At 44.7% G+C, this 25,227-nt stretch overlaps 1 protein-coding gene across 5 annotated transcripts in view; it reads right to left on the bottom strand.

The window, feature by feature from the left end:
- PTPRT (protein tyrosine phosphatase receptor type T) overlaps positions 1 to 25,227 on the bottom strand; it is a 1,014,822-nt gene that overhangs the window by 652,183 nt on the left and 337,412 nt on the right. For all 5 annotated transcript variants that reach the window (XM_012781110.3, XM_020281830.2, XM_076011129.1 and 2 more), the window contains one exon: positions 4,346 to 4,617. In XM_012781110.3, coding sequence (XP_012636564.2) covers positions 4,346 to 4,617 — 272 coding nt within the window. The remainder of the gene's footprint in view (positions 1 to 4,345; positions 4,618 to 25,227) is intronic.

Raw genomic sequence — 25,227 nt, forward strand, 5'->3', positions numbered from 1 at the left:
AGACTATTGAACTTATCCCTGAAACTGGGGCCCATTGTGGAATGGATGCCCTTTAACAATTTCACCAAAAGAGGACCAAACCAGGGCTGTCCCAGCAAACCAGGATGTAGAGCCACCTCTCTCCAGAATACTATCTCTACAGTGAGGTGGTCACGGGACAAAAGAGGTGCAAGGTCAAACTTAGAGGGAGATAGCAAATTAAACACCAAAAAACGGGGTTCTTTCTGACTCCTCAGAACCCACACTTGGATAACTGTGAGTATCCTAGGAAGGAAAACACCATGCCTTTTTTCCAGAATGTTGCAACCTTGTCAGCAGTCCCCAACCTTTTTGGCACCAGGGACCAGTTTCACCAAAGACAATTTTTCCACGCACTGAGGGTGGGAGGCAGGGAAGCAGAGCTCGGGTGGTGATGTTCAAGATGGTTTGCGGCTATAGCAGCTGTAAATACAGATGAAGCTTCCCTTGCTGGCCTGCCACTCACCTCCTGCTGTGCATCCTGGTTCCTAAGTTTCATGGAAGACAATTTCTCCAGGGATGGGGAGTAGGGGCAGAGCTCAGGTGGTGATTTATAGCCCGGTTCCCAGCAGGCTGAGGACCAGTACCTGCAGCTGAGGGACCTTGATCACATCAGCCTTCACCACGAGCATCTCAGGGAATAAACCGTTCCACAGCACACCCTCTATAAGTCGTGCGGTGGGGATTCCTCCCCCAATATGTACAGGTAAGATTGTCTCCCCTCATGCACACAATTGTGCTGACAGAGAATGTGGGGCGATCCTAAAACCCCAAAAGGTCTCAAGACAACGTACTTCACCTTAGTGTTCTGTAAAGTAATTTGTGGTCACTCCTGAACTGAGCTGAGCTGGCCTAACACAACTTACAGTCTTTATCACATTTTCTATGAATGTGTGTAAGTTTTGCTGAAGAAATATTAGTATGTTTGATTATGAGGTGCTGCCTGAGACCCTACTAGGGGTGTTATAAAATATCCAGGATATGCATGTATGTGACCTGTTAAATTCCAAATATTCTGAATTTTGAAACATGTCAACACCATGGATGTCAGATAAAGGTTTGTGTTAAAACATTCTGCACAAAAGGGAAAGACACAGAAATAATGGGGCCAAAGGTATACGATTCATCTCAAAACACTGAGGATAAAACACATCACATTGTTAAATATTAAAAATCAAAGGACTCTCCTTTTAGCCACTTTTATTGATAGGTTCTTGTGTTCTAAAGAAGGGAGTGGGAGTGTGATCTGATATAAACTAAGGACAGACAGATTGACCCCCACAAGGCCGGGCTCTAGCCAACTCACCTCTGCATTACAGGTACCTGGCACCTGCCTGGCTTGCACAGGATGCTAAATGATGGATGAAAGGGGGAGAAGGTTGAGTGGCTGAGCAACGGTTTGTGAAAATGTTTGCATAACCATGCTATCATCCTCATCGAACATAAGATGCGTTCTTCCAAGGAACCGCTTTCTCTTTTTCTCTTTCCTTCTCTTTCTCACCTCCTCTTTTTTCTACTCTCTTCCTAACATTCCTTACTTCCTGCTCCTGCCTCCTGGCCACCTGACAGATGGGCAGAGGAGATGAGGATGACAGAACCAAAGGAAACAAGGTCACAAGCAGGACTATTTAGGTCCTACTCCCAAGCTGTTTGCAGTTCTCCAAGGCCGTGGGGGTAACCTGTGCTGTTTGGCTGTCCCTGCTACAAATACCCTGTCTCATTATCCACTCCTGTAAGTCTCCTGACAAAGAACTCCAAAATGTCAACCTTAAGAGAACCCTCAGACCCAGATCCAGGTCACAAGAGGCCACTGCCAGATTCCCCAGCAGTGCCGTGTGCCTGTCAGCAGGACCAGGGAGGCCGGGTCCCTTCTGAGAGCCCAGCTTTGGAGTCCCACCCTTCCTTGCCCCACCCAGGAGTTGCAGGCGTGGCCGAGCCTTTCAAGAACTCTCCTGGACGAAGCCGGGAGCCAAGTGGTAAGACTTCAATCTGTACTAATCCGACAGCCACCAGCTATTGAAATGGGGCTAGTGAGACTGGGAAACTGAAACTTTCATTGTATTTAACTTTCATTAGACTTTACATTCAAATTTTAAAATTGATACTTCAGTTATTGGAAAACTTTTAAGTATGTGTGGAACAACTTGTGTATATGAATCCACTTCTTCAGTTGCACGTTTTATGAAATCTGAATACAAATCAATATTTGAAATATGAAAATGTAGCTTTGAAATTGAGACTTGCTGTAAATGTAAAATATACACTGGATCATGGAGTCTTATAAGGAAAGGATGGAAAATATCTCACAACATGATTACACATTGAAGTGATAGTATTTTGGACATATTGGGTTAAATAAAGTATGCTAGTAAAATTAATTCCACTGGTGTCTCTTTACTTTTTTAATATGGCTACTAGAAATGTACAGATCACACATGTGGCTCCTATTATACTTCTATTGGATTTTACTAGATTAGGCTGTGAAATCCAACAAAATGGGCACAAGATAAGGCTCTATATCCATGTGAAGCTGGGTTACCTACCTAAGCCTTAGTTTCACCATCTGTAAAATGGGTATAATAGCACCTGCCTCAAAGGTTAATTTGAAGATTAAACAAGTTAATGTATGTAAAATATTTTGTGCTATGCCTGGAACATAATAAACACTCAACAAATGGTAGACGTCATTATCACTGTCATCTACCATCACTACCACTACCATTATCATAATCTCTTCCCTATTTCTAAAAGGAATTTCAGGGAATCTATAACAAGGGACAGGAAAATTACTCTAAAAAGAAATCACAAGCCGTTGCGGATAAAAGGAAATATTTATGGCAAAAATGCAGGCTAAGTATCGAGGGTAATTGAGTATTAAATTCTGATTTCCAGTTCCCAAAGCAAAGGGGAAATAAAGCTTGAATTGTCTCATTAAGGTAAACCCAACAAGCGATCTCATAGATAAATATATTCCTAACACTAAAATCTGAAAGACTGTCGCACAATGTTGAACTAGAAGGTACCTAAGAAGCCCCCAGCCACTCATGTTGCCATCCTTAAGTCCATCTTCTGTGTCGGACACTAGAGAAATTTCTCCAAAATACAGACCTGACAACATCACTTTCTAACTCAAAGGCTTTCAACAGCGTGAGCAGGGATTAACTGCAAATGGACGCAAGGGATTATCGGGATGATGAAAACGTTCTAAAACTGGTTTATGCTGCCAGTTGCACAACTCAGCAGGTTTCCTGAAAATCATCGGATTGCATACTTCAAACAAGTGGATTCTATGATGTATAAATTTCATCTTCATAATACCATTGTTAAAAAAAAAATGAGAAAGGAAAAACTTCCAACAGTCCCAGGCCAAGATGAGCTGGAACAGTGTTCCTCAAAGCATGCTCCGTGAATTGGAGCCGGTCTATTCACTGTGCTTATCAGTCCACAAGGAAAAAAGAGAGAGAGGTGTTTAGAAACGGGTACAGCAATTTGGCATTGCCATGACATTTTTTATTGTGGTTTATGAGAATACTGCTCAACACTGGGCTGGGAGGGAAAGGGGCCCTTCACCACAGGTAGTCTGAGCAGTGGTGCTCTAGACTAGAGCATAAATTCTACCTCGTTAGCCTGACATCCAAAGCTCCCATGACCTACTGGCCCCTACAGGCTTATCGTCCTATATATCTCTTTTGCAGTGAACCCTTAAACAGCGTGACGTTTCCAAACTCTGCCATAATCTGTCACTCGCTCCTCTAGCCCATTATAAACAGTCCCTGACAACTCAAATGCCATTCCCTATCGTTTCCAATGTATTTTTTTTTCCAATGTATTTGCATTCATCCTTCAAGGCTCAGCCTAGCTGTCATCTCCTCTTAGAAGCCATCCTAATTGCCTTCCCCACGAAATACCACCCCTCTTCCCCAGGGTGATCACTGACTAGTTATCTCATCTCTCTGAACCTCAATCTTTTCAACTGTAAAACAGGGAAGCCCCATCAGCTGGTTGTAAGCGTTGAGTTTCATAAAAAGGAACCAACGTCTTTGTTCCTCCAGCATCCCGGGAAGCCACTGTCATCCTGCTGGACTGTCACTGTGTATTTACACACGAGTCTCTTCCTACAGTTGATGATCTCCAGGGATGCAGAGGGCTACACTGCATCACCTCCACATCCACAGGGCCTGGCTAGGAGGAGAAGCCCCCCAGATGTGAGCTGAGTGAGGCAGTGAATAAGTGAAGTCCTTTCTAGACCTCGCAACTGTAGAGAGGACAAGAGGTGTACAGATTTATTACTGATGTTTTAAAACCAAACCGTGGCAAAATGTCATACCTGATAGAAATGTGGCCAGAAGGTGCTGATGGCGAGCTCTGCCTTCACCCATCCCTCGGTGACGACCCCAGACACATTCCAGACGGGGTTCCCCTGGGGCCCGCCGTTCACCTTCACGTACACGTTCAAGGCCCCTGGGCTGGACCTGTCGCGGCTGGAGAAGTAGTAATGGAAATCGATGCAGTGGGTGTCGTTCTCCTTCAGGGTCGGCAAGAGAAGGTGGGCCTTCTGGCCAGAGGCTCTCCCAGAGCTGTTCACCATCATGAAGGATCCTGGAGACCCCAAAAGGGGGTGGGGAAATAGAGACAAGAAGAGAGAATGAAAAATCAGTCATGTCCATAAATATGATGGCCAGAGGAGTCACCAGAGAGACCAAAGCGTTCTAGGAGGGTCTGTTTGACCCCGAGGAAGCCACATCTCCTCTCTGAGCCTGACCATCCTCTCCTGCAGTTGGGAATAAAAATCCCTACTCAACAAGGCGGCTTTTAGAATTAAGAGCTGGTTACACGTATGAAGTATTTTTACAAGGTAAACAGTCTATAAACATCTGCAGAAGAAACATTACATCCAAAACCTCCTGAAGGAAGCATGGAATAAAATCCCAGGAATTTAGTTACCTGCCACTTCAGCAGGTGAAATGAGTTGGAATAGAACCTCATGCAAGCTCGCATTGTTTCAAGGGACACAGAACCTCTACAATACAAGAATTCCATTGCTCCGACATATCCCACCTGGAGTCTTGCACTCGGTACAGGGAACTACCTATTAAAGGAGAATACATAAAGGTAGAGTATATTCAACAAGCAAGGAAGACCCTGAAGTGTAAGGAAGAAGTGTAAGAACCCACTGGAAGATGTTCAGGTGGAATGGAAGATAAGTTATACTTGTTAAGCACTTGCAGAGTACCAGTGTTGATGTTGGGTGTCATATATTGTTCAATTTGACCTTCTGATTGACCCTGAATGATCGAGCATTTTCATTGTACTTAAAGAATGAGTGACTTGATCTGGGCCACTCGGAGAGAGAGGGAGGGACCCACGTTCTCTCCAACTTCGATGTTTATGCTATTACTACTACTTGCAGAAAACAGCTACTATTCCAAGTATAAACAAACGGCTGGCACATAGGAAGGAAGCGAGCCTCTTGTGAGTTGCTTTGACAGATTAAATGGTTGTTCCCTGTTCACTGTCCCTCCCTGGATCCATGTCCTTTGCCATTGGCTTTGCAGTTTCTCCCAGTAGAAGCAGAGGGTGTGTCCCCTCCCCTGACTTCGGGCTCCACCATATGACTTGCTTTGGTCAACAGGATGCTAACAGAATGATTCAAGCGAAGGTTAAAGTGTGCTTTTCTAGCTGGGTTTGCCCTGTTGCACTACTGCTACCTTTGAAGAGAAGAACGTGCCCCAGGTAGCTGCTGCTCCTTTCAGCTTGGGATCAAGAATAAACACACAAAGAGGAGACCTGGCCTCAACCAACTGTGAAGAACTAGGCCCTGCCACCCCTGCTGCTAGAAGTACAGCCACACGGCCAACAAGCCCAATCTAGATCAGCCAATCCACGCTCAGTGCACAGTTCCATGAGCACAGGAATAAATGCTTATAGTTGTTCACCACTGAATTTCATCTTGGTTTCTTACGCAGCCTTATTGTGGCAATAGATAATTGATACAGCCCCCCAAGAGGGCAGGCACATGAAAGAAACCACAAGGAGGTGCATTTCAGTTCAACGCACAAAGGATTTTTTGACAAGCAAAGCTGGTGCGAAATGGGACCGACTGGCTAGAGGCAAAGTGAGTTCCCCATTGATGCAGGTGTCCGAGTAAATAGAGCCTGGACAAACTGAAGAGATGTCTAAGGAAATTTCACAATCAACTGGTAGGGCTGTCTAACTATATCATAAAACATGGCAGAGAAACTCAGGTGATTTGGGGATGACTATTTCCACCTAGACACCACTGTTGTTTTGAAATCTTACTTTAACCACTAAAATCTTCAATTCAGGATAAAACCTTAAGACTACTTATCCTCAGCCAAGATGAGCCACTTCAATAGCAATAAGTCGCCTCGTCCCTTCACCCTAATACCAAAAAGAATAACGGCTTCCAGTTAATAAGTGCTAGGCAATCCGTGTCTTGTTGGGGTTCTAGAGAGTACCAGTCAAACTCTGTCTCCTCTGGGTTCTGAATGAATTTAAAAACGGACACAGGAGAGAGAGAGAGTTCAAAACCTCTACTTTATGACTTAAGAAGTAACTTGGACTCGAGGCTGAATTAGACTTTCTGCATTTTCTTCCCAGAAGCAGCAGGCACAGCAGCTGGATAACAATGGAGCCCCCACACACCTCCCGACTCTGCCCATATCCCTAGGGCAAGACCGCCCTAGTGGGAGGACCTGTTAGGGGAGTTGGGTGGACTCATACCCAAAGCCAACAAGGAGCAAAGTGACAAGCACAGAGAAACCTGAACCAATGGCCATCAGATTTTTGCCATACTACCATTCAGAAAACCCACCCACCCCTGAGGGTGGGAGCTGCTGGAAGTGGAGCAGAAGTGGTACTTTCACCACCGTTTCCACGCGAGCAAAGTTTCCTAGTTCCTACTGGCCTGGCAGTAACACACGGTAGGTGGAGAGATGTCTCCATGACAGAGATGTCATCTAATTGTCATGAAGCAGCAAGGAGGGAACCATTGCAAAGGGAGAAACCGAGGCTCAGAGGTAAGACTTAGCCTGCATTCATGCCACAGCTGTGTGCTGCCTACCTCCCACAGGGTTCCAGAAGGTTTCCCTGGACAGGTAAGTAATGACCCAAAAGCCCCACGATGGGTGTGGGACTGCCCCTGCCCCGGATAAGTGGCACAGCTCCCAGCAGGGGAGGCAGCCTGGGAAGCAAGGTGTGTCTGGCTCTCTCCACTCCGGGTCCCATGACGCTTGCACGTGCATTTCAGCTCCTGTCCTGCTGCCAGCACACACCAGGTGCACGTGCATCTCAGCTTCTTACAATCCACAGCCGAGAGGTTTGGAAAGGTTTTCCTTCTACCAGCTCGTGTTCCCATTTCTTTTCATCCTAGCGTCAGCAGCAGGGCAGGCTTACTGAGGAGGTGGACTTTACCCTGCTCCATGGGGTTTCGTGACAACCAGGTAACATCGCTGTGGGCGCACACCTGGACTACATTCCTCAGCTTCCCTTTAGTCTTTGGTGGGGCCATGCCACTGAGTTCTAGCCAATGGGTGTGTGCATGATGTGTGCCACTTCTAGGACTAGTCCATAACAGCCCCCTCCGTCTCACCCCCACGCCTCCATCCTCCATCATCTTGTCTCTTGGAGGAAGGCCCATTGGCCAGAAGCCTCAGCATCACCTGGGAGCTTGTCAGAAACGAGAACCTCAGACTCACCCACCCCAGGCCTCTTGAATATGAATCTGCATGTTATCACGGTCCCCAGGTGATCTGCATACATATTAAGGTGTGAGAACCACTGGTCCATTCTTTTGTTCCCATCTACCAGCTGAACATTCAGGATTTCAAGGGCCCGGGGGAAGGCAGAGCCACGATAAATGCAGGTGGCTTCCCTGATCACACGGAAGGCCACCCACCTCTTAGGAACATTCATTTTGGACTTTACATAAAGAATGAATACACTGTTATTGGGCTATTAAGCCACTGAAATTTTGAAGTTTAACGATCTCCACAGCTGGCATTATTATTATTATTTTGGTACTCCCAGTAGGGCCCCTACTTCTTACAAGCTGCTTTATTCAAAGGGATAAGATACCCTTTGAAATGATATCTCTTAAGCAAAGTTGCAAGACGTTCTACATTGGGACGTCAGTAAGAGCAGTAACCCTGGGTAGTAACTGGGAGGCATCTGAAATAGAGAGAGACCAGCATGTGCAAAGGCGCGAAGCACCCAGCGATGCAAGGTAGTGTCTTAGGGGAGGGGGGATCGGGCCATCTCTCTCCCCTGCCACATCTAGCCCACCTTACAGAGGTCTGGCCCCCAGAAGGGAGGGAAGCTGCAACTCTGCGTTGCGCATGGGCCTGCCACTAAAGACTGTTCAGGATTGAAATCCCTTGCACATCAGCAGCTCAGTGAGGCCCTCTTTGATCAACAGGTTGGCATAATTAATATCATCTGGGGCTGTCAGTTTCCTGGAGATCAAAAATGAGCCGGTCATTACGCCAAGATCAGTCAGAAACAAGAAAGAGAAAGACTGTAAATACATTCTCTTCCCTTCTCCCTTAAAAAAAAAAAATCCACTAACGTGATAAGGAACATAAAACAGCATTAGTTTCCTCATAGTTATTATACATAGCACCGAAAACTGTGGAATTAAACCAGGAAGTACTCTCTGGCTGGCCATAAATTTTGCATTTTTCCCCTTCGTGCATAATAATGCCTCGGTAAGCGCCCCGTTATTGATGTGTCTGCAACACAGATCCCCTTTTTGGAGGCAAAACACTTCTCCGTAGCAGATGGCGGCTATTGTGTTTACACATGAGCACCTCAGGATTGCATTTCCTCACGTCGGCAGTAAAAAGGAAGTCCTAATTGAGTTTTTAATGGCTTTGCACATTGTTCATTAAGATTACATGAGTATGCTCGGGCGACTGGCAGCTGAGGGCCTCGAGCTCCAAGAGCTCAGTGCCGTCCCTGCAGACAGGTGGCCCTGCCAGCTCCCAGCGCCAGCACCTACGTGAAAGGAAAGGAAGGCGGCCAGGCCCCAAGTGCTGCTCAAAGCCAGGCAGCTGCGGTGCCGTGGAACGGAGCCTGGATCTTCAGTCAAGAAAACTGGGTTTCTGGCCCACTCCTGCCGTTTCTTAGTTGTGAGCAAGTCAATACAACTCCCGGGGCCTCAATGTCCTCATCTGTAAAATGGAACAATAAAACCTACACATCAAAGGGTTTTTGTTTCTCTGTTTTCAAGCTAATATTAAAGGGAAAATAGTACTAGAATCCATAGATGTTAATTTCATAATAGCCAGCAGTGAATGACAGGGGGAAATGTAATTTATAACAGCTCATGATTATTAAGAACTTACTACTTGCCAGGCATTGACCTAAGCATCATTTAGCATCCCAATGAGGTAGTGCCAGGTTATCCCTGTTTTAAAACAAGAAATACAGAGAACAGAGAGGTGAAGTTATTCGCCCAAAGCCACACAGCCGGAAAGTGGTACATGCTCAAATCAGTTATTCTTGCTCAGGAACCAGAGACTTCAGGGTTTAGAAATGAACTCTCCAAACCAGCAGCAATAGCAACATGTGCCTATTTGAATTAATTATAATTAAATAGAACAGAGAAATTATTTCCTTACAGATACTAGCCACATTTTAAGTGCTCAGTAGACAGATATAGCCAGCAGCTACTATACTGGACTGTGTTAATGTAGAGTATTTAGATAGTCACAAAAGTTCTGCACTGGTCTAGAAGTCATAGATGATTCAGCAAAGCATAACAAATTAGAACCAGGTGAGTCACAGGAGCTCAACTAACACAACTTACTCATTTTTATAAACTCCGATGGAGGGGACTTGCCCAAGGTCACACAACACAATGAAGATTTAGACTCAGATTTCCTGACTCCCATTTCAGATTCCACTGCAGATGCCTCTGCCCTCCTTGCCTGGGTTGTACAGCCACAGGAGTGGTTCCCCAGGGAACTATTTAAAAGGGCAAAAACACATGCTGCCTCCAGGAAACAGAGAAGCCTTAGGCACTCTAAATGCCACATGTCTTTTAGGAGAAGCACGTGCACACACAAAGGTGCCCCCATCCTCAGCTCCGACATGCAGTTCAACAGCTATTCATTGACCCTCCAGCCTTGGTGAGCAAGAATAATTCAGGATGCTTCTAACCTGTGAATACATTATCTTACAGGGCAAAAGGGAAATAAGTTTGAAAATGGCATGGAGGTGAGTAAGCATGTAACCTGGAGATGGGGAGATAATTCTGGATTTTCCAGATGAGCACAGTGGAATCACAAGAGGTTTTGTGAGTAGTCAGGGAAGCAGGAGAGCCACAGTCAGAGCTAGAGAGTGACCGGGTGATGCCGTGCTGCTGTCTTTGAAGACAGAGGAAGGGGCCATGAGCCAGAAAATGTTCTACAGATAATAGAAAAGATAAGAAAATGAATTCTCTCCTAGAGCCTCCAGTGAGTTTAGCCAGCATGACCCATTTAGGACTTTTCATCTCCAGAACTGTAAGATAAAAAATGTGTGTTGTTCTCAGCCACTAGATTTGTAGTAATTTGTTACAGCAGCAATAGGAAACTAATACACACTCAAAACATCCTGAGTACTTCCCTGTCTCTGGGTTTTTGCTCAGGTGATGCCCTTCCTGAAACTCGCACTACCCTTGGTGGATGGGTACCCTTAAGGGTCTTTCATTAAACTACTTAAACGCCACTTACTCTGCGTGGTTTTTGCTAATATCCAGAGAACAGTCATTCCTGCACTGCTGTTCCTATACTTCATAATGTATCCTGCTATTATAGCTATTTTCAATAAGACCTACTATAAAAGTCCATAATGATGAAATTTAGCAGCCTGGTCATAATAAATGTGTGACGGGCACAAAAACATCAAAAGGCATAATGCACTTTCAAGTAAGAAAATGTTATGTGCAAGAGAAAGAGAAGCACATAGTATTACAGGTATTACCGAGCAAACTAGTAATCATGAAGCCAATCATAAATATAACAATAAACCAATAGCCACACTAACAAACATATCATTCAACATTATTCATATTATCTATGAAAGCAATCTAATTATCATGTGTCAAAAAAAGGGAGAGAAATTTGCTTCTTTTCTAATATACCAGAAAACAGGGAGGAGATATTAATTACAGCTTAATGGATACATAATATCTATTTAAAACAAGAGAAATACATCCTGAAATTTCAAAGGAACTGAATATTGTGAACATTTTGTCAGTTTGCGTGAACAAGTAATAAGTATTTCTGCAATCATTCATTCAGACCAGTAAGCTGGGGTTTAAGCATTTCATATGCAAATTTGTTAAGGCAATTTTCTAAGAAACAGCTATCTAGCAATCCATGTAGGTGTGGATAATGTAGTTTAAAAATGGTATTAACCCCAGGTGACTGGATGTGAAGGTACAGGTGGAAGGGGCTCTTTGCTAACCCCTGTTCCACACACCAACCCGAGCAGCGCCAGGCAGGGGTTTACATACACTCAGGCCTTTTCCCCAAAACCTGATGCCTAGACTTCCTGCATTCCTCTTCCCTCCTGAGGAATTCCTAGGAATGCCTAGATTTCCTGCATTCCTCTTCCCTCCTGCATTCCTCTTCCCTCCTTTTCTGCCTCTCTCTTCCCCTCTGCATTCAGAGGGGAAGAGAGAGGCAGAAAAGAAAAGAGGAAGAAGTAAGAAAAGAAAAAGAAAGAAGAGTAACAGAAAAGATGAAGATGAGAAGAAGAGAAGAGAGAGGATGGTTAGAGGGGAGGAGGGGAGGGAAGAGAAAGAGGGAGAGGGAGAGGAAGGTAAAGAAACAAGAGAACTAAAATACAGGAAAGGAAACAGAAAGAGGAGAAGAGGATAAAGGCTACGGAGACAAAGCAGAATAAAATCTAAACCACGTACAACTCCTCAATAACCTTGCAGCCCCTCTAACTCCCCAAATAAAAACAAAGCAAAAATAAAAAACTTTTCACCCAACTTTCTCCTTTTGGTCCTTGAAAATACTGAGTGATGGAATGAGACCCAGGGACAACGTCATAGAGCATCCCAGGGCCTGTGTTCACCCCTCTGTCACTTCCTCACTTGCCTCCCGCAACATCTCAACGCAGTATCTCAACCTCCCTGGAGGAAAACGGAATGTGATTGTAGAAAAAACAATGGAACCCAAAACAGGAAAGAATGACAACTGGGTTGTATAAACGATGGGACATAAGGCCTGTTCCACTTGCTCTTTGATGTTGGAAATAGCACCTTTGGCAGAGTCAAGACAGAACTAAAGGTTGGGTAATGTCACTGTCCCTCTAGGTGCCCCAGCCCTCCCTGTGCACCTATTCTAGGCACACAGTGCCTCCGTAAGCAAGAACACTCTCTGTTCACTTGCAAAGCAGGAGCACAGGTAGAGTTTCTGAAGTTCACCCCGGCTAGAGAAGTCTATGCTTCTAAGACTCTACATGAATAGTCAGCAGTGAGTTAGGAGCCAGGGCTGGGTTGGATTGCCTACCTAGTCTCCTTCTGAAGAAGGTCAGGGGAGGAGAGAGCTTTCTCCTTGGGTCTTGGTTCCTGGAAGAAAGCAGTATTTTTTGTGTTCTCACGAGAACTCCTTTCTGTCTCTTGCTCTTGATTATAACAGCAAACATGTACTATTGCATTTTACTCAGATCCACTCATTTAATTTTAACATAAACCCTCCGAGATAGTCACTATCATTCTTCTCTTACAAAGGAGAACACAGAGGCAGAGAGGTTAAGTAACTTTCTCAGGGCCACACAGCTGGAAGCAGAGCCAGGATTCAAACCTAGGACGTTTGCATTATCATTTAGCTGGTAAGCTCAGTGCCAGAAGTGGATGTGCTGTATCTGATGGCAAGGAATGATTCATAAACTCCCTGGAGTCAGCTGGCCTTGCCCAGGGCAGCCGGTCCAGGTAGGGAGAGGGGTAAAGAGAGGGAGGAAAGAATGGAAATTAAATCAGTTGCCAAGCTGCTACTGTATCAAAAGTAAAGAGAACAACAGGGCTGCTGGGGACGTTCTCAGACCCCAAATTATTCTTGACATTCATTGGGCTGAGTCCTTTGCTTCCGCAGCTCTAAATGGAAATGACATGGAACTAAAATATATATATTTTTTAAGTCTCCAGACTCTTCACACATCCGTTGGCATGATAATATTTTGATTAGTTACATTTATGCTCCAATTACACTCACAGAATGTTCAACTGTGTCTTATATATAGCATGTTTGCCATGCTCCACAGAAAATGCAGGATTATTACCTCATATATTTGCCATGGGAAAAGACACAAATGGAAAAGGGGAGGGGGAAAAAGGCGAGACGAGGAGATGACTAAGCCTGTGGAAATGGTGTTGTCTTGCCTTCGCATTACTAAATTGGGTCATTGCTATTATTTCCCAGGCTTTAAAATGCCGGGGCTGGGAGACACATCAAGTATTTAGAGGTCCACCTCTCCTCTCACCTGATGCTTTTATCTCCCTTACAACAACTGCAAGCAACCTCATCACGTACCCGGTGAGTGGCAGGGTCAACAGTGGGGAAGGTTTGTGTCTTTTTGCTTTTTCTTTTCCCTAGGGAGAGCCTCCCTCTGTTTCTCAAAGAGGTCTGTAACCCTGTCCAAGGCAGATGGACAGATAGATACATATAGACAGAAACATACAAATCAGTAGACGCTAAGAGCTACTCTGAGCTTTGCAAAATGCCTGCCCTGGTGATGCGAGGATGGACTTCTTACTCCGAGTGCCAGCCAGGCGCTATCATAGTATTTTGTTCTGTGTGAGCAAACCGCACTGTCACACTGCCTAACGCTGATAACAGACCGGCCCCTCGGCTCCATGGAGATCCCCTAAAGACTGTCCATGCCCCAATTCCACAGCACCCTCCCCTCAAATCCTCAAATCCCCCTGGGGCTTTCTTCCTCCACTTCCTTTTCTGTCACTGCATCTGTAAGTCTGCTAGTACCTCTGTGCCTCAGTTTCCCCCATATGGTTCAATGCATGAAGGCCAACCCTTCTTCCGGCTTCCTTGTGAAATCCACCAGAACCATGCATTTTATAAATTTAATAAAATTGGTTCTAACCTCAAATATCACTTGGGCACGTTGCTCTATGTGCCTGGCACTCTAGGGGAACAGCAGTCGGCAGGGGGAGAGTTTTTGCCCTCCTGGCGATCACAGACAAGTAAAAACAATTACAAGAATATGGGAAGTTTTTTATTAATAATATGACATGTACATAGAGAGATATCCAAACCAGATTTGATTTGGGGGAAAAAGCATAAAAAGAAAGAAAACAATAATAACTTTCTAGAGCAAATAAACTCTACACTGAGGTCTAAGATCATCATATAGGTGTCAGACAATGGAAGAGGGAACAGATGAAATACCCTGTTTCAAAGCTGAGAAATAAGATAGCCTCTGCCCTGATGAGAGGCTAGAAGAAATTGCAGGTAGAAAGCAAGAGCCTTACAAGACTACCTCTCTAACCTCCCATCTCCAGTTTATAGAAGAGGAGCATGATATTCAGAGAGGTACAGTGACCTGTCCAAAGTCATAGAGACAAATGGTGGTAGTGCCAGCACTCAAACTTAGGTGTGTCTGACTCCAAGGTCAATGCCATCTCCTTCCAAACCGGTGGTTCCCAGATCACAGCATGCATCAGAATCACCAGGAAGACTTGTTAAAGGGTGCTAGGCCCCATTCCCAGTAGGTTTGGGGTGGAGTCCAACAATTTGCACTTCTAACAAGATTCTAAGTGATGCTGATACAGCTAATCCTTGGACCAAAGTTTGAGAACCACTAGACTAGCTGATCTCTAACTGCCTGGCCCTAATAGGGCTGAGGCCCACGAACTTGGACAGTTGAAAAAATGGTGCTGCCACAGGGATGTTAACCTGCTGGAAGAGACTCTCCTACCCTGGGCCACACCCTGCCCACCTCACTCAGGGGCAGGAGGTCTCTGGCCACAGGCCATCAAACAGGAAGTCTCCCTCTGCTGCCCAACTCCAGCAATTCCTCTCCTCTGGCCTGAGCAGGCTCCCTTCCATCACTGCTAATTACCAAGAATATCATTAGACACTTATTGACTCCCCCAAATGTACTAGGGTCTGCATAGAAAATAGCACAATAATTATTCCTCCTCTTTTACCATCCTCTAAGGAGCTACAAGACTTTGACAGCTGTTATCCAATTAATCCTGACAGCTTGTTTTTTTTTATAATATAAAGGTATTTTTTCCATCTAAGATTGGAAAAGCTATTTCCTTTTCTGAGCTACGAATGAGGGCAAAGAGAGGACAATTAACTTGTCCCACATCAGTAGGGTCATTTCTCATCCCCATTCTCCTGCCAGGTCAGTGGCATCACGTAGAACAAGGGTGGGGACTCTGGATCAGAATGCCAGGTCAAATCCTAGCTCTGCCAGCTGCCAGCTGTGTGGCCTTGGGCAAGTTACTTAGCCTCTCTGAGCCTCAGTTTCTTCATCTGAAAAATGGAGGTGATGATGATTAAAGCAGATCCTGCCTCACAGATTTGTTGTGTGAATTAAATGTGTTTATGTATGTCATGGGCTTAGAACAGTACCTGGCACATTGGGAGATCTGCGTGTTAGCTACCATGGCCTTTGGCAACATCCCTGAGCCCTCGTGGGGGTCTCTGACTACAACGAGGAGACAGCTGACACCACAGACCAGCAGGGCAAGGCAGGCCCCAGCTCACTGTCCCCACAGGCAGTGGCCTTAGGAAGCACCAAGAAGCCATGCAGCATCTCCCGACAGTTGACCCCAGGGAACACTTCTCTCCCCAGTGGTCCTCCAAGTGTGGTCCCCAAGCCAGCTGCATCCGCACCACGGGGAACTTGCTAGAAAAGCAAATCTTTGGGCCCCAGTCTAGAATGACTAAACCAGGAACTCTGAGGGGGCTCAGCCATCCAATGTCTAACAAGTTGTCTGGGTGATGCTGACGAATCCACAAGTTTGAAAACAACATTTTTTTGTAAACAGGTAGCCCGAGCTTCAGCCTACTTGGGTGGACCACAATAACCCAGGGTCTCACGCCAGCTCCTGTCCACTGGATGCTCCCTACTCTTCCCAGGAAGGGACAGGCTCTCCAAGTTCACAGCAATGTGGCCTGGGTCCAGAGCCTGTGTTCTTGACCACTGCCGTGCATGGCCTCTCTTGAAACTGCCTTTCCAGCTGGGCTTCTGGGAAGGGCTCCACCCCCACACCCTCGAGGGCCAGCTGGGAGGGGGCACTTGTGGCCGGGGAGACCACAGCTGCCCCTGCATGTCAGAGGCAGGAAGAGGAGGCACCTGCAGAGCACTGAGGACTCACACAGATAGACATAAGGAGTCCCCCAGTCCTATGTGAGTCCTTGAAGCAACCAGGACATCCCCATGGCTGTCAATTGGGCCCTCTTGAAATCCAGACCCTGAGCCCCTTGGCCTTCATTCTGGCCTTCATCCTGACCCTCTCACCATTGTCCCTCTCTCCCACAGCCCAACCTATCCCGTCCTCTCAGCTGCAAAGCTGATTTCCTACCTGTCTCACCTTCCTCCCGTCACCCATCCCATCCTCCTCCCTCATCCCACTTTTCCTACCATAATCCCCTTGGAACCTTTGCCCTCGCCCACGATGCAGACACCAACCTCCCCCAGCTCCGCTTCCTCCTGCTGCCACCCACCCTATCCAGCCCGGTGGTCTCCATACTCCAGGCCACCAAAGATGACGACCTGGTTGGCTCTCCCCACCCCCCAGCTCCATGGCGGGACCCAGACACAGATGGAAAGACAGAGCGGAACAAGCTGCAACACGCAAGGAGAGGCAGCACCAGCAGTGAGCTGCCCTGTAGGCAACGAGCTCCGGGTTTCCTAGGGCTGCCATAACAAAGGGCTCCAGACTGAGGGGCTAACCAACAATTGATTGCTTCACAGTCCTGGAGCTGGAAGTCTGAGATCTAGGTGGCAGCAGGGGGAGTTTCTTCTGAGGGGGGTGACAGAGCATCCGTTCCAGGTCTCTCCCCAACTCCTGGTGGTTCACTGGTGATTTAGGGCGGTCCTCTGCATCCATCCACCCTGACTTCTGCCTTCAGATTCACATGGTTTTCACCACATACACCTGTCTCCAGATTTCCCCGCTTTATAAAAATACCCATCACGTTGGATTAGGGGTGCCAATCTACACAGATATGGCCTCATCTTAACTAATTAGATGTGCAATGGCTATTTCCAAGTGAGGTCACATTTTGAGGTACTGGGAGTTAAGATTTCAATAAATGAATTTTAGGGCTATAGAATTCCACCCCTAAGAAGCTTTCTAGAGCCTACTTGCTCACCCCCAAAAGCAGTCCTCAGGAGGGTTTTTGTAGAGATGGCTGAACATCAAATGTGGAGGGAGCATGGGAAAATATTGATCATTTTTAATTATAAAGTGGCATACGGGGACAAAACAGAAAAGTAGAAGGGAGGGGTGAAAAATCACCCGCCGTAGAAAGACAACCACACTCACGTCTTGAGGTATTTCCTCGTAGTCTCATTTCCTGGCATAGGTCGGTGCTTTCTAAGGAGTTGTGACATTTAATTGAGCTTGTAACTGCAGTCAGTAAACTTTTCTTGGAGAAGCTTAACAAGGGATAATAGTTTATAGTGGCCTTGTTTGCATTAAAGCCGTTCCCAGATCCCGCTGGGAAAGGAGTGAGCACCCTTTCTGCAGGGCTGCCTGTTCACGGATGTCCCCGGTTTGTTCTACAACAAATGCATATTGAGAGCCTGCAACGTGCCAGGCACTGTTGCAGGCCCCGGGAGCACAGCTGTGAACAAAACAGTCGAGATACTTAATCAGAGGCCGTTTGCTGAGATGCAATTCTCCCTGAGAGCTTTGAAACACGTTGAATAGGGCTCCTGGAGACACTCCCCAGGGATGTGTGCCAGCCTTTTATCCCATGATTTCCCCATTTGGAGTGCTTGATTTTTAGCTCATCTTTCGAAGCTCTGAAGTACCTTTGCAATGATTATGTCCCCAGGAAGAATCTATGAATGGTATGTTTTCTGAGCCCGTGCATTTCTGATGCGCTGCATCACTTTTATACTATAGATCATGAGGCTGGGAGTAAATTTCTTGAGTCTCAACCTATTCCCTTTTCAATACCGCGGGCCAGTGCTTCTCATACTTTGCTAATAGAACAAGAAGAGAAGGCTTGTCCCTCATCTGTCAAAACCCTCCTCTTGGCTATGCACTGGGAAAGCAATAGACAAGCACATTGCACCCCCTAATTCCTAACCTGTGAAAGATTCTTTTATCCTACGGGTTTGTACTTTGGGGCATGGCATGGCATGGCAGTTAAGATGAGGGCCCTGGAGACAGCTTCTTGCAGTCAAATCCCAGCTCTTCCATTTGCTAAAGTGCATCCCCGGACAAATTACTTAGATTCTCTCCGTCTTTGTTTCCCAATCTGGAAAATGGAGATAATTAAAATACCACCCTCACAGGATCACTGCAAGACGAACTGAGTTAACACACGCAATGGTCAGCAGAGAGGCAGACAAACTTCTTCCATAAAGGGCTAGAGAGTCAGTATCTCAGGCTTTGCAGGCCATAGTGTTTTTGTCCCAACTACTCGATTCTACTGTTGGAGTGTGACAGCTGCCATAGACAATAGAGAAATGAGCAAGGGAGGCTGCGTTCCAACAAAGCTTTACAAAAACAGGCTACAGAAAAGGCCCCTGGGCTGCATTTTGCTAACCCCTGACTTCCAACAGTACCAGACAAATACTAATTTCCCAATAAATGTTAGTGATTATTATTATTAACTATGATTAGATTCAGAAGAATGGCGGTTGGACCCTTTCCCATGTGTACTGCCTGGTTCTATGACACCAGGAACAGATGGCGTACGTGAGAAACTACCATCCGCAGAAGCACGCCGACCAGCCCACCTATACCACCGCACTTGCGAAAACTACACCTTCTGATATGCAATGTGCTGCCACGATTCCCCTGCTAATTTTTGCCTTGTCTTTGTGAGTTTCAGCCTCTAGCAAGAAGTGAAAAGAAAGGGTGGGAGGAAAACGACAGAACTTCGAGTGCTTCAGAAAGGCCTGTCCATGCTAAAAAGGGATGTTTGTCCCATTTCAGGTAGGTGCAGACCTTACTCTCCTAGAGGAACAGAGAAAGAGTAAAGCTAGGTCATCATACTTTTTTGGGGGGAACAGCATACGTGGATTTCATGTTTTTTTCTGGAACATTCCAATTGGCCTTAGAATTGGGGAAAAACTCTCCCAGATTCTGTCATAGCACAAAGCTGAAGCCTTGATGGTCAGGCTAAAGAGGTGACCATCCACCAGGAGCCAGTGGATGTTTTAAGAAGAATTGAGACACAATAAAATATTCATTTCACAAAGGCCAACGTCTCTGTCCAGGTTCCATCAGAAAAACAGGAACCGCTCTGGACATTTCAAGCAGGTAGAGTTCATAGAAAGACTCAGACCTTTTACACAGCCATTGGAAGGCTGAGGCAATGACAGTCAGGCAGGTCATCCTTAGGAAGTCCCCAAGTACAGCGATTGCAGGAAAACAAGTGCCCGTAGTTTTGGCTACTTGGGTGACGAACAGGTGGATGCTCAGTAAACACAAGCACAGCCCAAGTCGGCTGACTGCCAACCCCCCCCCAGGTGCCCTCAGCAGATGGAAACAGCAGCTTTCCAGGCTCTTCTGCCTTCCAGATCTCTCACCAGAGGGATCTCCTTGGGACCCTACAGGCCAAGGAGTCCCGGAAAGATTGTTTCCAGGCTTTGTGCCCTGTGGCAGGGAGGGAGCCTAGGGGGCTGTGTATAGCAAGCAGCATCCAGGGACAAGAGGGATGTGAGATGGGTTACAGAGGAAGTGGCTGCAGCAGGGAGGTCAGTGAAGGGGCTGACACAGAAGCCCACGCAGAGACATTGGTGCCATCGTTACATCACTGCCTGATTCTCCCTCCTCTCCATAGTTCTTGAAAACCTTCTCTGAGGCTGGGCAGGGAAAGTGAGCAGACCTGAGGTGGACAGGAGACAGGGGCTACCTGAAAAGTATGCATGGGACACACAGCCCCATCCTGCCAGGTGTGATTAGGGGTGAGTCTGCTCCCAGAGCGGGCAGCTACTTCTTACTCACTGGCACCAAGATGGACCAATCCTGAAGTCACAAACTGTGGGTTTCCCGCTATTTCCTTCCTTGGTATGTGACTTTCCTAGGGCTGCTATAACAAACAACCACAAGCTTGGTGGTTTACAACAACAGAAATTCATTCTCTTGCAGTTCTGGAGGCTAGAAGTCTGAAGAACGTGCCTGCAGGGTCACGTTCTCTCTGAGGGCTCTAGGGAGAATTCTTCCTTGCCTCTTGCAACTTCTGATGGGCTCTGGTGCCCAGTGTGGTTGCACTGCTCCAGCCTCTGCCTTGGTCTTCACGCAGCCTTCTCCCATCCAGACCCTGCTTAGCTTCTGAGATCAGGCAAGGATGGGCACGTGCAGGGCAGTATGGCCGTAGACACATGTGGCCTTCTCTATGTTTCAAATCTCCCTCTGCCTTTCTCTTATAAAGACACCCATAATTGGATTTCGGGCCCATCCTAAATTCAGGATGATCTCATCCTGATATCCGTAACTCAATTACATCGGCAAAGACCTTTTTCCAGACAAGGTCACGGCTCCAAGTTCCAGGGATGAGGACTTGCACATAACTTTGGGGGAAGAGGGGAATGATTCAATCCACAATAACTATACCAAATGCCCCATGCATGTCACTTACTCTCATGCTAAGACTCAAATCTGGCCAGGTGCAGTGGCTCACACCTGTAATCCTAGCACTCTGGGAGGCCGAGGTGGGCAGATTGCTCGAGGTCAGGAGTTCGAAACCAGCCTGAGCAAGAGTCAGACCCCGTCTCTACTATAAATTGAAAGAAATTAATTGGCCAACTAATATATATACAAAAAATTAGCCGGGCATGGTGGTGCATGCCTGTAGTCCCAGCTACTTGGGAGGCTGAGGCAGAAGGATTGCTTGAGCCCAGGAGTTTGAGGTTGCTGTGAGTTAGGCTGACGTCATGGCACTCACTCTAGCCTGGGCAACAAAGCGAGACTCTGTCTCAAAAAAAAAAAAAAGACTCAAATCTGTACTAATAAAATAGGGAGTGGGAGGAGAACATGACCTAGGGGGCCACTGAGGTGATTATTTAGGACAGGACAAGTCAAAGCACCTGGCACAGTCATAGGCACTGGGCAAGTCTGAATCAAATATCTGTTGAGTCTGAATCAGGCACCCAGCCCACGGCCACAGGGTGGTCTCTGGGACTGGTCAGGGCTGGGGGACTGTCTTAATTCATACAGAGCTAACACAAAGGATTAAACGCAGCTCACGTTCAGGGTTGCACTGGATTGCCTCACCGACAGTTCCTACTTCTAAAGCCTGCGATCGTACGAAATAGTGTCCAGCGCCTGCCGCCCCTCACCTGCTCAACGTGCACGGGGATGGGAGGATTTCCAGATTCCTTCCAGCTCTCACAGCCTGCGGTTGTAGGATTTCTAGTAGTGTGGGCACTAAATTCACTACAGGTAACTCACCCAACAACTGAAACACTGCCTCCACCCATAAGGGAAACATCAGATCCAACATCGCTTTCCCGCACGGAAGTTCTTCAACACTGCTTCCTCCCTTTGTGGTCCAGCTCCTAATTCCTGTCCTCTCTGCATCTCTGCCTGAACCATGGCCCCATTATTTTCTGACTATATAACTGAGCACAAGTCCCTTTGTACTTCTTTTTTTTTTCCTTTTGTGCTTTTTAATTTTTAATAAATTAAAAGTGTCAGAAAATAGAGAAACCTACAAAGAATAAGATAATAAACAGCCATAGATCCACCATGTAGGATTAACCACTGTGAACATCTGGGCATATTTGGTTTGCCTTTTTATTTTCAAAGAGAGATCATTTTATTGTTATTGATACATATTCATGTTGAAGAATTCAAGAAATGTGAAGAAGGATAAAGATTCAAATTTCACCACTCAGAAATAGCTATCATTAACATATGACACACATCATTTTAAAATATCTTATGATATATGCAGACACAAAAGGAGAGATGGATGGAAGATGGATGGGCGGATGGATGGAAGAATAGATAGAAATAAAAACTATGGAGTGTGGGATAAAATGGTATATGCTGCTTTAAACATTTTAAACATTGCATTTGTTTTTACTTGTACTTAACAGAAGAAAAAAGGAAATAAAAAGAAAATTGAAGAAAACCTAGACTTTCAAATATTTCTTCACCAAGAGATATTTACCAAAAGATCCCTTTAAGGTTAAGAGTACAGATTGTGAAGAAAGAATTAAGAGTTTGGAGTAATTATGTTGTTTTTTAACTATTTATTTTAGACTTATTTAATTACTCCATGCTGTGAAAGATGGTATTAGCACCCTCACACTTGCTCTCAATTCCCCCTCTATCTACCAGTTTCTCAGTTTTAATTGTTGGTAGCTGCTGTTGTTACACTGCCTGGATTTATAACCTTCAAAGCCTGATCTCTAACTGTCGTTGCCCAAGTTGTCTGTTGTTAGTTCTATATTTATATGGTTTCACTACTTGTCATCAATCCTTACACCATAACCTCTGCATTCATAATACTTTTATTTTTGTTGGCTCCTAATTAGTTGATTTTGTGATTTTGTATTTTTGTCAAGTTCTCATGGACAGTATACTGCCTGAGTATATTTATTCTTGACAACAATTACTTGTTGGCTTTGTATCTTATGATATTCTTGATCTATGGTTTCTTTCTGTCAGATCTTTTAGAGCTCATTCTTTTATCTTCTGATACTGAATGATACGGTAGAGAAGTCTGAGGACAACCTGATTTTTTTTTTTCCCTCCTTGTGGAGCGTGTTCTTGAAACTGAAGAAGTGGGTAATGCTTTCCTTATCCTAAGTTTTGAAAGCTCAACTAGGATATGTCTAGGCATGGCATTCTGTACCAAATTTTCCTGGAACACGTTGCCTTTCATTATTACTATTATTATCATTATTATTATTATTGTTGTTGTGCTAAAATATGTAACATAAAATTTGACATTCTAACCAATTTTAAGTGTACGATTCAGTGGTGTTAATTACTCTTATAATACTTTGCAACCATCACCATTGTCTATTTCCAAAAGTTCTTCATCACCCTAAAGATGAATTTTGTAACCATTAAGCAAGAACTCTCCATTCTCTAATGGAGTATGGTAACCTCTAATCTACTTTCTGTCTCTCTGATTTTGCATATTCTAGATATTTCTTTTAAGTGGAATGCTATAGGCAAAAAAATAGACAATAAGCATTGGGAAGATATGAAGAAATTGGAACTTCCACACATTGCTGGTGGGCAGGTAAAATGGCACATCTGCTTGTAACACACTGTCTTTTGATCTGCAAATCTGGTTACTCATTTACTTCAGGAAATTTTTTCTATCCAGAGGCAGAATAACATAATTCTATTCCTTTAAATCCCAGTTATGTTATATATACTAGCTGTGTGACCTCAGGTAAGTTACTTAACCATGTTTTAATTTCCTCATCTATAAATTGGGAATACTAATACTGACCTCAAATTGTTGTGTAAAATTAATTAATGCATTTAAACCTCTAAAAAAAAGTGTTTCATGCATAGTCAACTTGAGAAGAATTTGTTCTTATTGTTAAATTAAATTAAGCCATATTATGTTATACATTTTAGTAACTCGAGTGTTATATGTATATATAACTTTATATCATGTATCTATATTTTTACATCTATCTTAGAATAAATCTTTTCTCCTTTAGCTATCTTTATGTTAATATTCCCTCAATTACACTTATCATTCTATTTCATCTGCATTTATGTGCTTTGTCATGGCATTCCTTTATACATTGTCTAGAGCAATGTACATCCTATTTTGTTTTGTTTCATTTTTTGCTGTTAACTAATTTATTTATGGGCTCTTTAATCCTATTAATGCTATTTGGGGCTCAGTTTCTTTCTTTCTGTCCCTATTAATCATAGTCTGTGCATGTATTCCATCACCTTTGAACTGTTAGTTTATTGACTTGATGTTCATACCTTATCAAGTTGTTCTATAGAGTAAAACGATTGTAAATAATCTACTTCTGTTCCTTAATTTACATTTCTTTCTACTTAGAATCCTTGCTCTTGCATGTCATAGGCTCCTGCTTATTTGCTTGTATACTACTTTCCTTTCTTCCTTCCTTCCTCTTTCACTCCCTCTTCCTTCTTTTTTCTTTTCTTTCTCTATCTTTCTTTCTTTTTCTTTCTCTCCTTTCTTCCTTCCTTCCTCCTCACTTTATTGTTTTTATTTGTAGTTTGCTTCCATGTTGCTCTGACATTTCTTATCTTCTTGTTCTACCTAGGTGGCTCTGCTTGGGTGGCTCCAACATGACATTCTATTTGCTATGACAGATAGCATAGGTAGGTGATGCCTGACTCTCTTCCCACCATATCGGGGAACAGTTTGTTTTCCCCTTGAAGCTGAAGTTTGAAGGTGGAGCATTCTTTATTCTGTTTGATTTCTTTAGCCTAATGAAACCATGAGAAGGAAAGAGAGAGCTCAGTTCATCTGTTCCTTCTTCCTAGATTTTGTGAAATATCCCATACTCAGATTCACTCCATCTACCTGTAGGTCTTTACTCTTCCTATGAGGAGATAGTCCTTATTTTCATATAATTTTCCCAATCTATTAGTAGCATATAGTCCTGAAGATTTTGCTAGCATTAGAGAGGTAACCACTTCCATACCTTCCTTCTTTGTCTGGTTTCTACTACCCACCCCAGCCTCAGGCCATTTTTCTTTATTTCTTAATCAGATGAGAAAAAGGATAATGTTAGTCAGTTTGCTTTCCTCTAGATGTTTGGGTATTAATGAGAAACCTCAGGATGTTGTTACTAACAGCTTATTGGTGAGTGAAGAACAAATGTTAGAAGCCTGGCTGTACCTCTCCACCTCACTCCCATATTTTCTGTTCTTTCCTTACTTACCAGTGTTTAAAGCTTGCATTTGATAAAATTTTCTTTTCCCTTGTTTTGATATGGTGGCTAATTTCATTTATTTTTATTTTCTTGGGGTTTTTTTTGTTGTTGTTGTTTGCTTGCTTAATTTATTAGGTATTGGGCAAG

This window comes from Microcebus murinus, chromosome 16 (assembly GCF_040939455.1).
Source record: "Microcebus murinus isolate Inina chromosome 16, M.murinus_Inina_mat1.0, whole genome shotgun sequence".
In the NCBI taxonomy this organism is placed as follows: Eukaryota; Metazoa; Chordata; class Mammalia; order Primates; family Cheirogaleidae; genus Microcebus; species Microcebus murinus.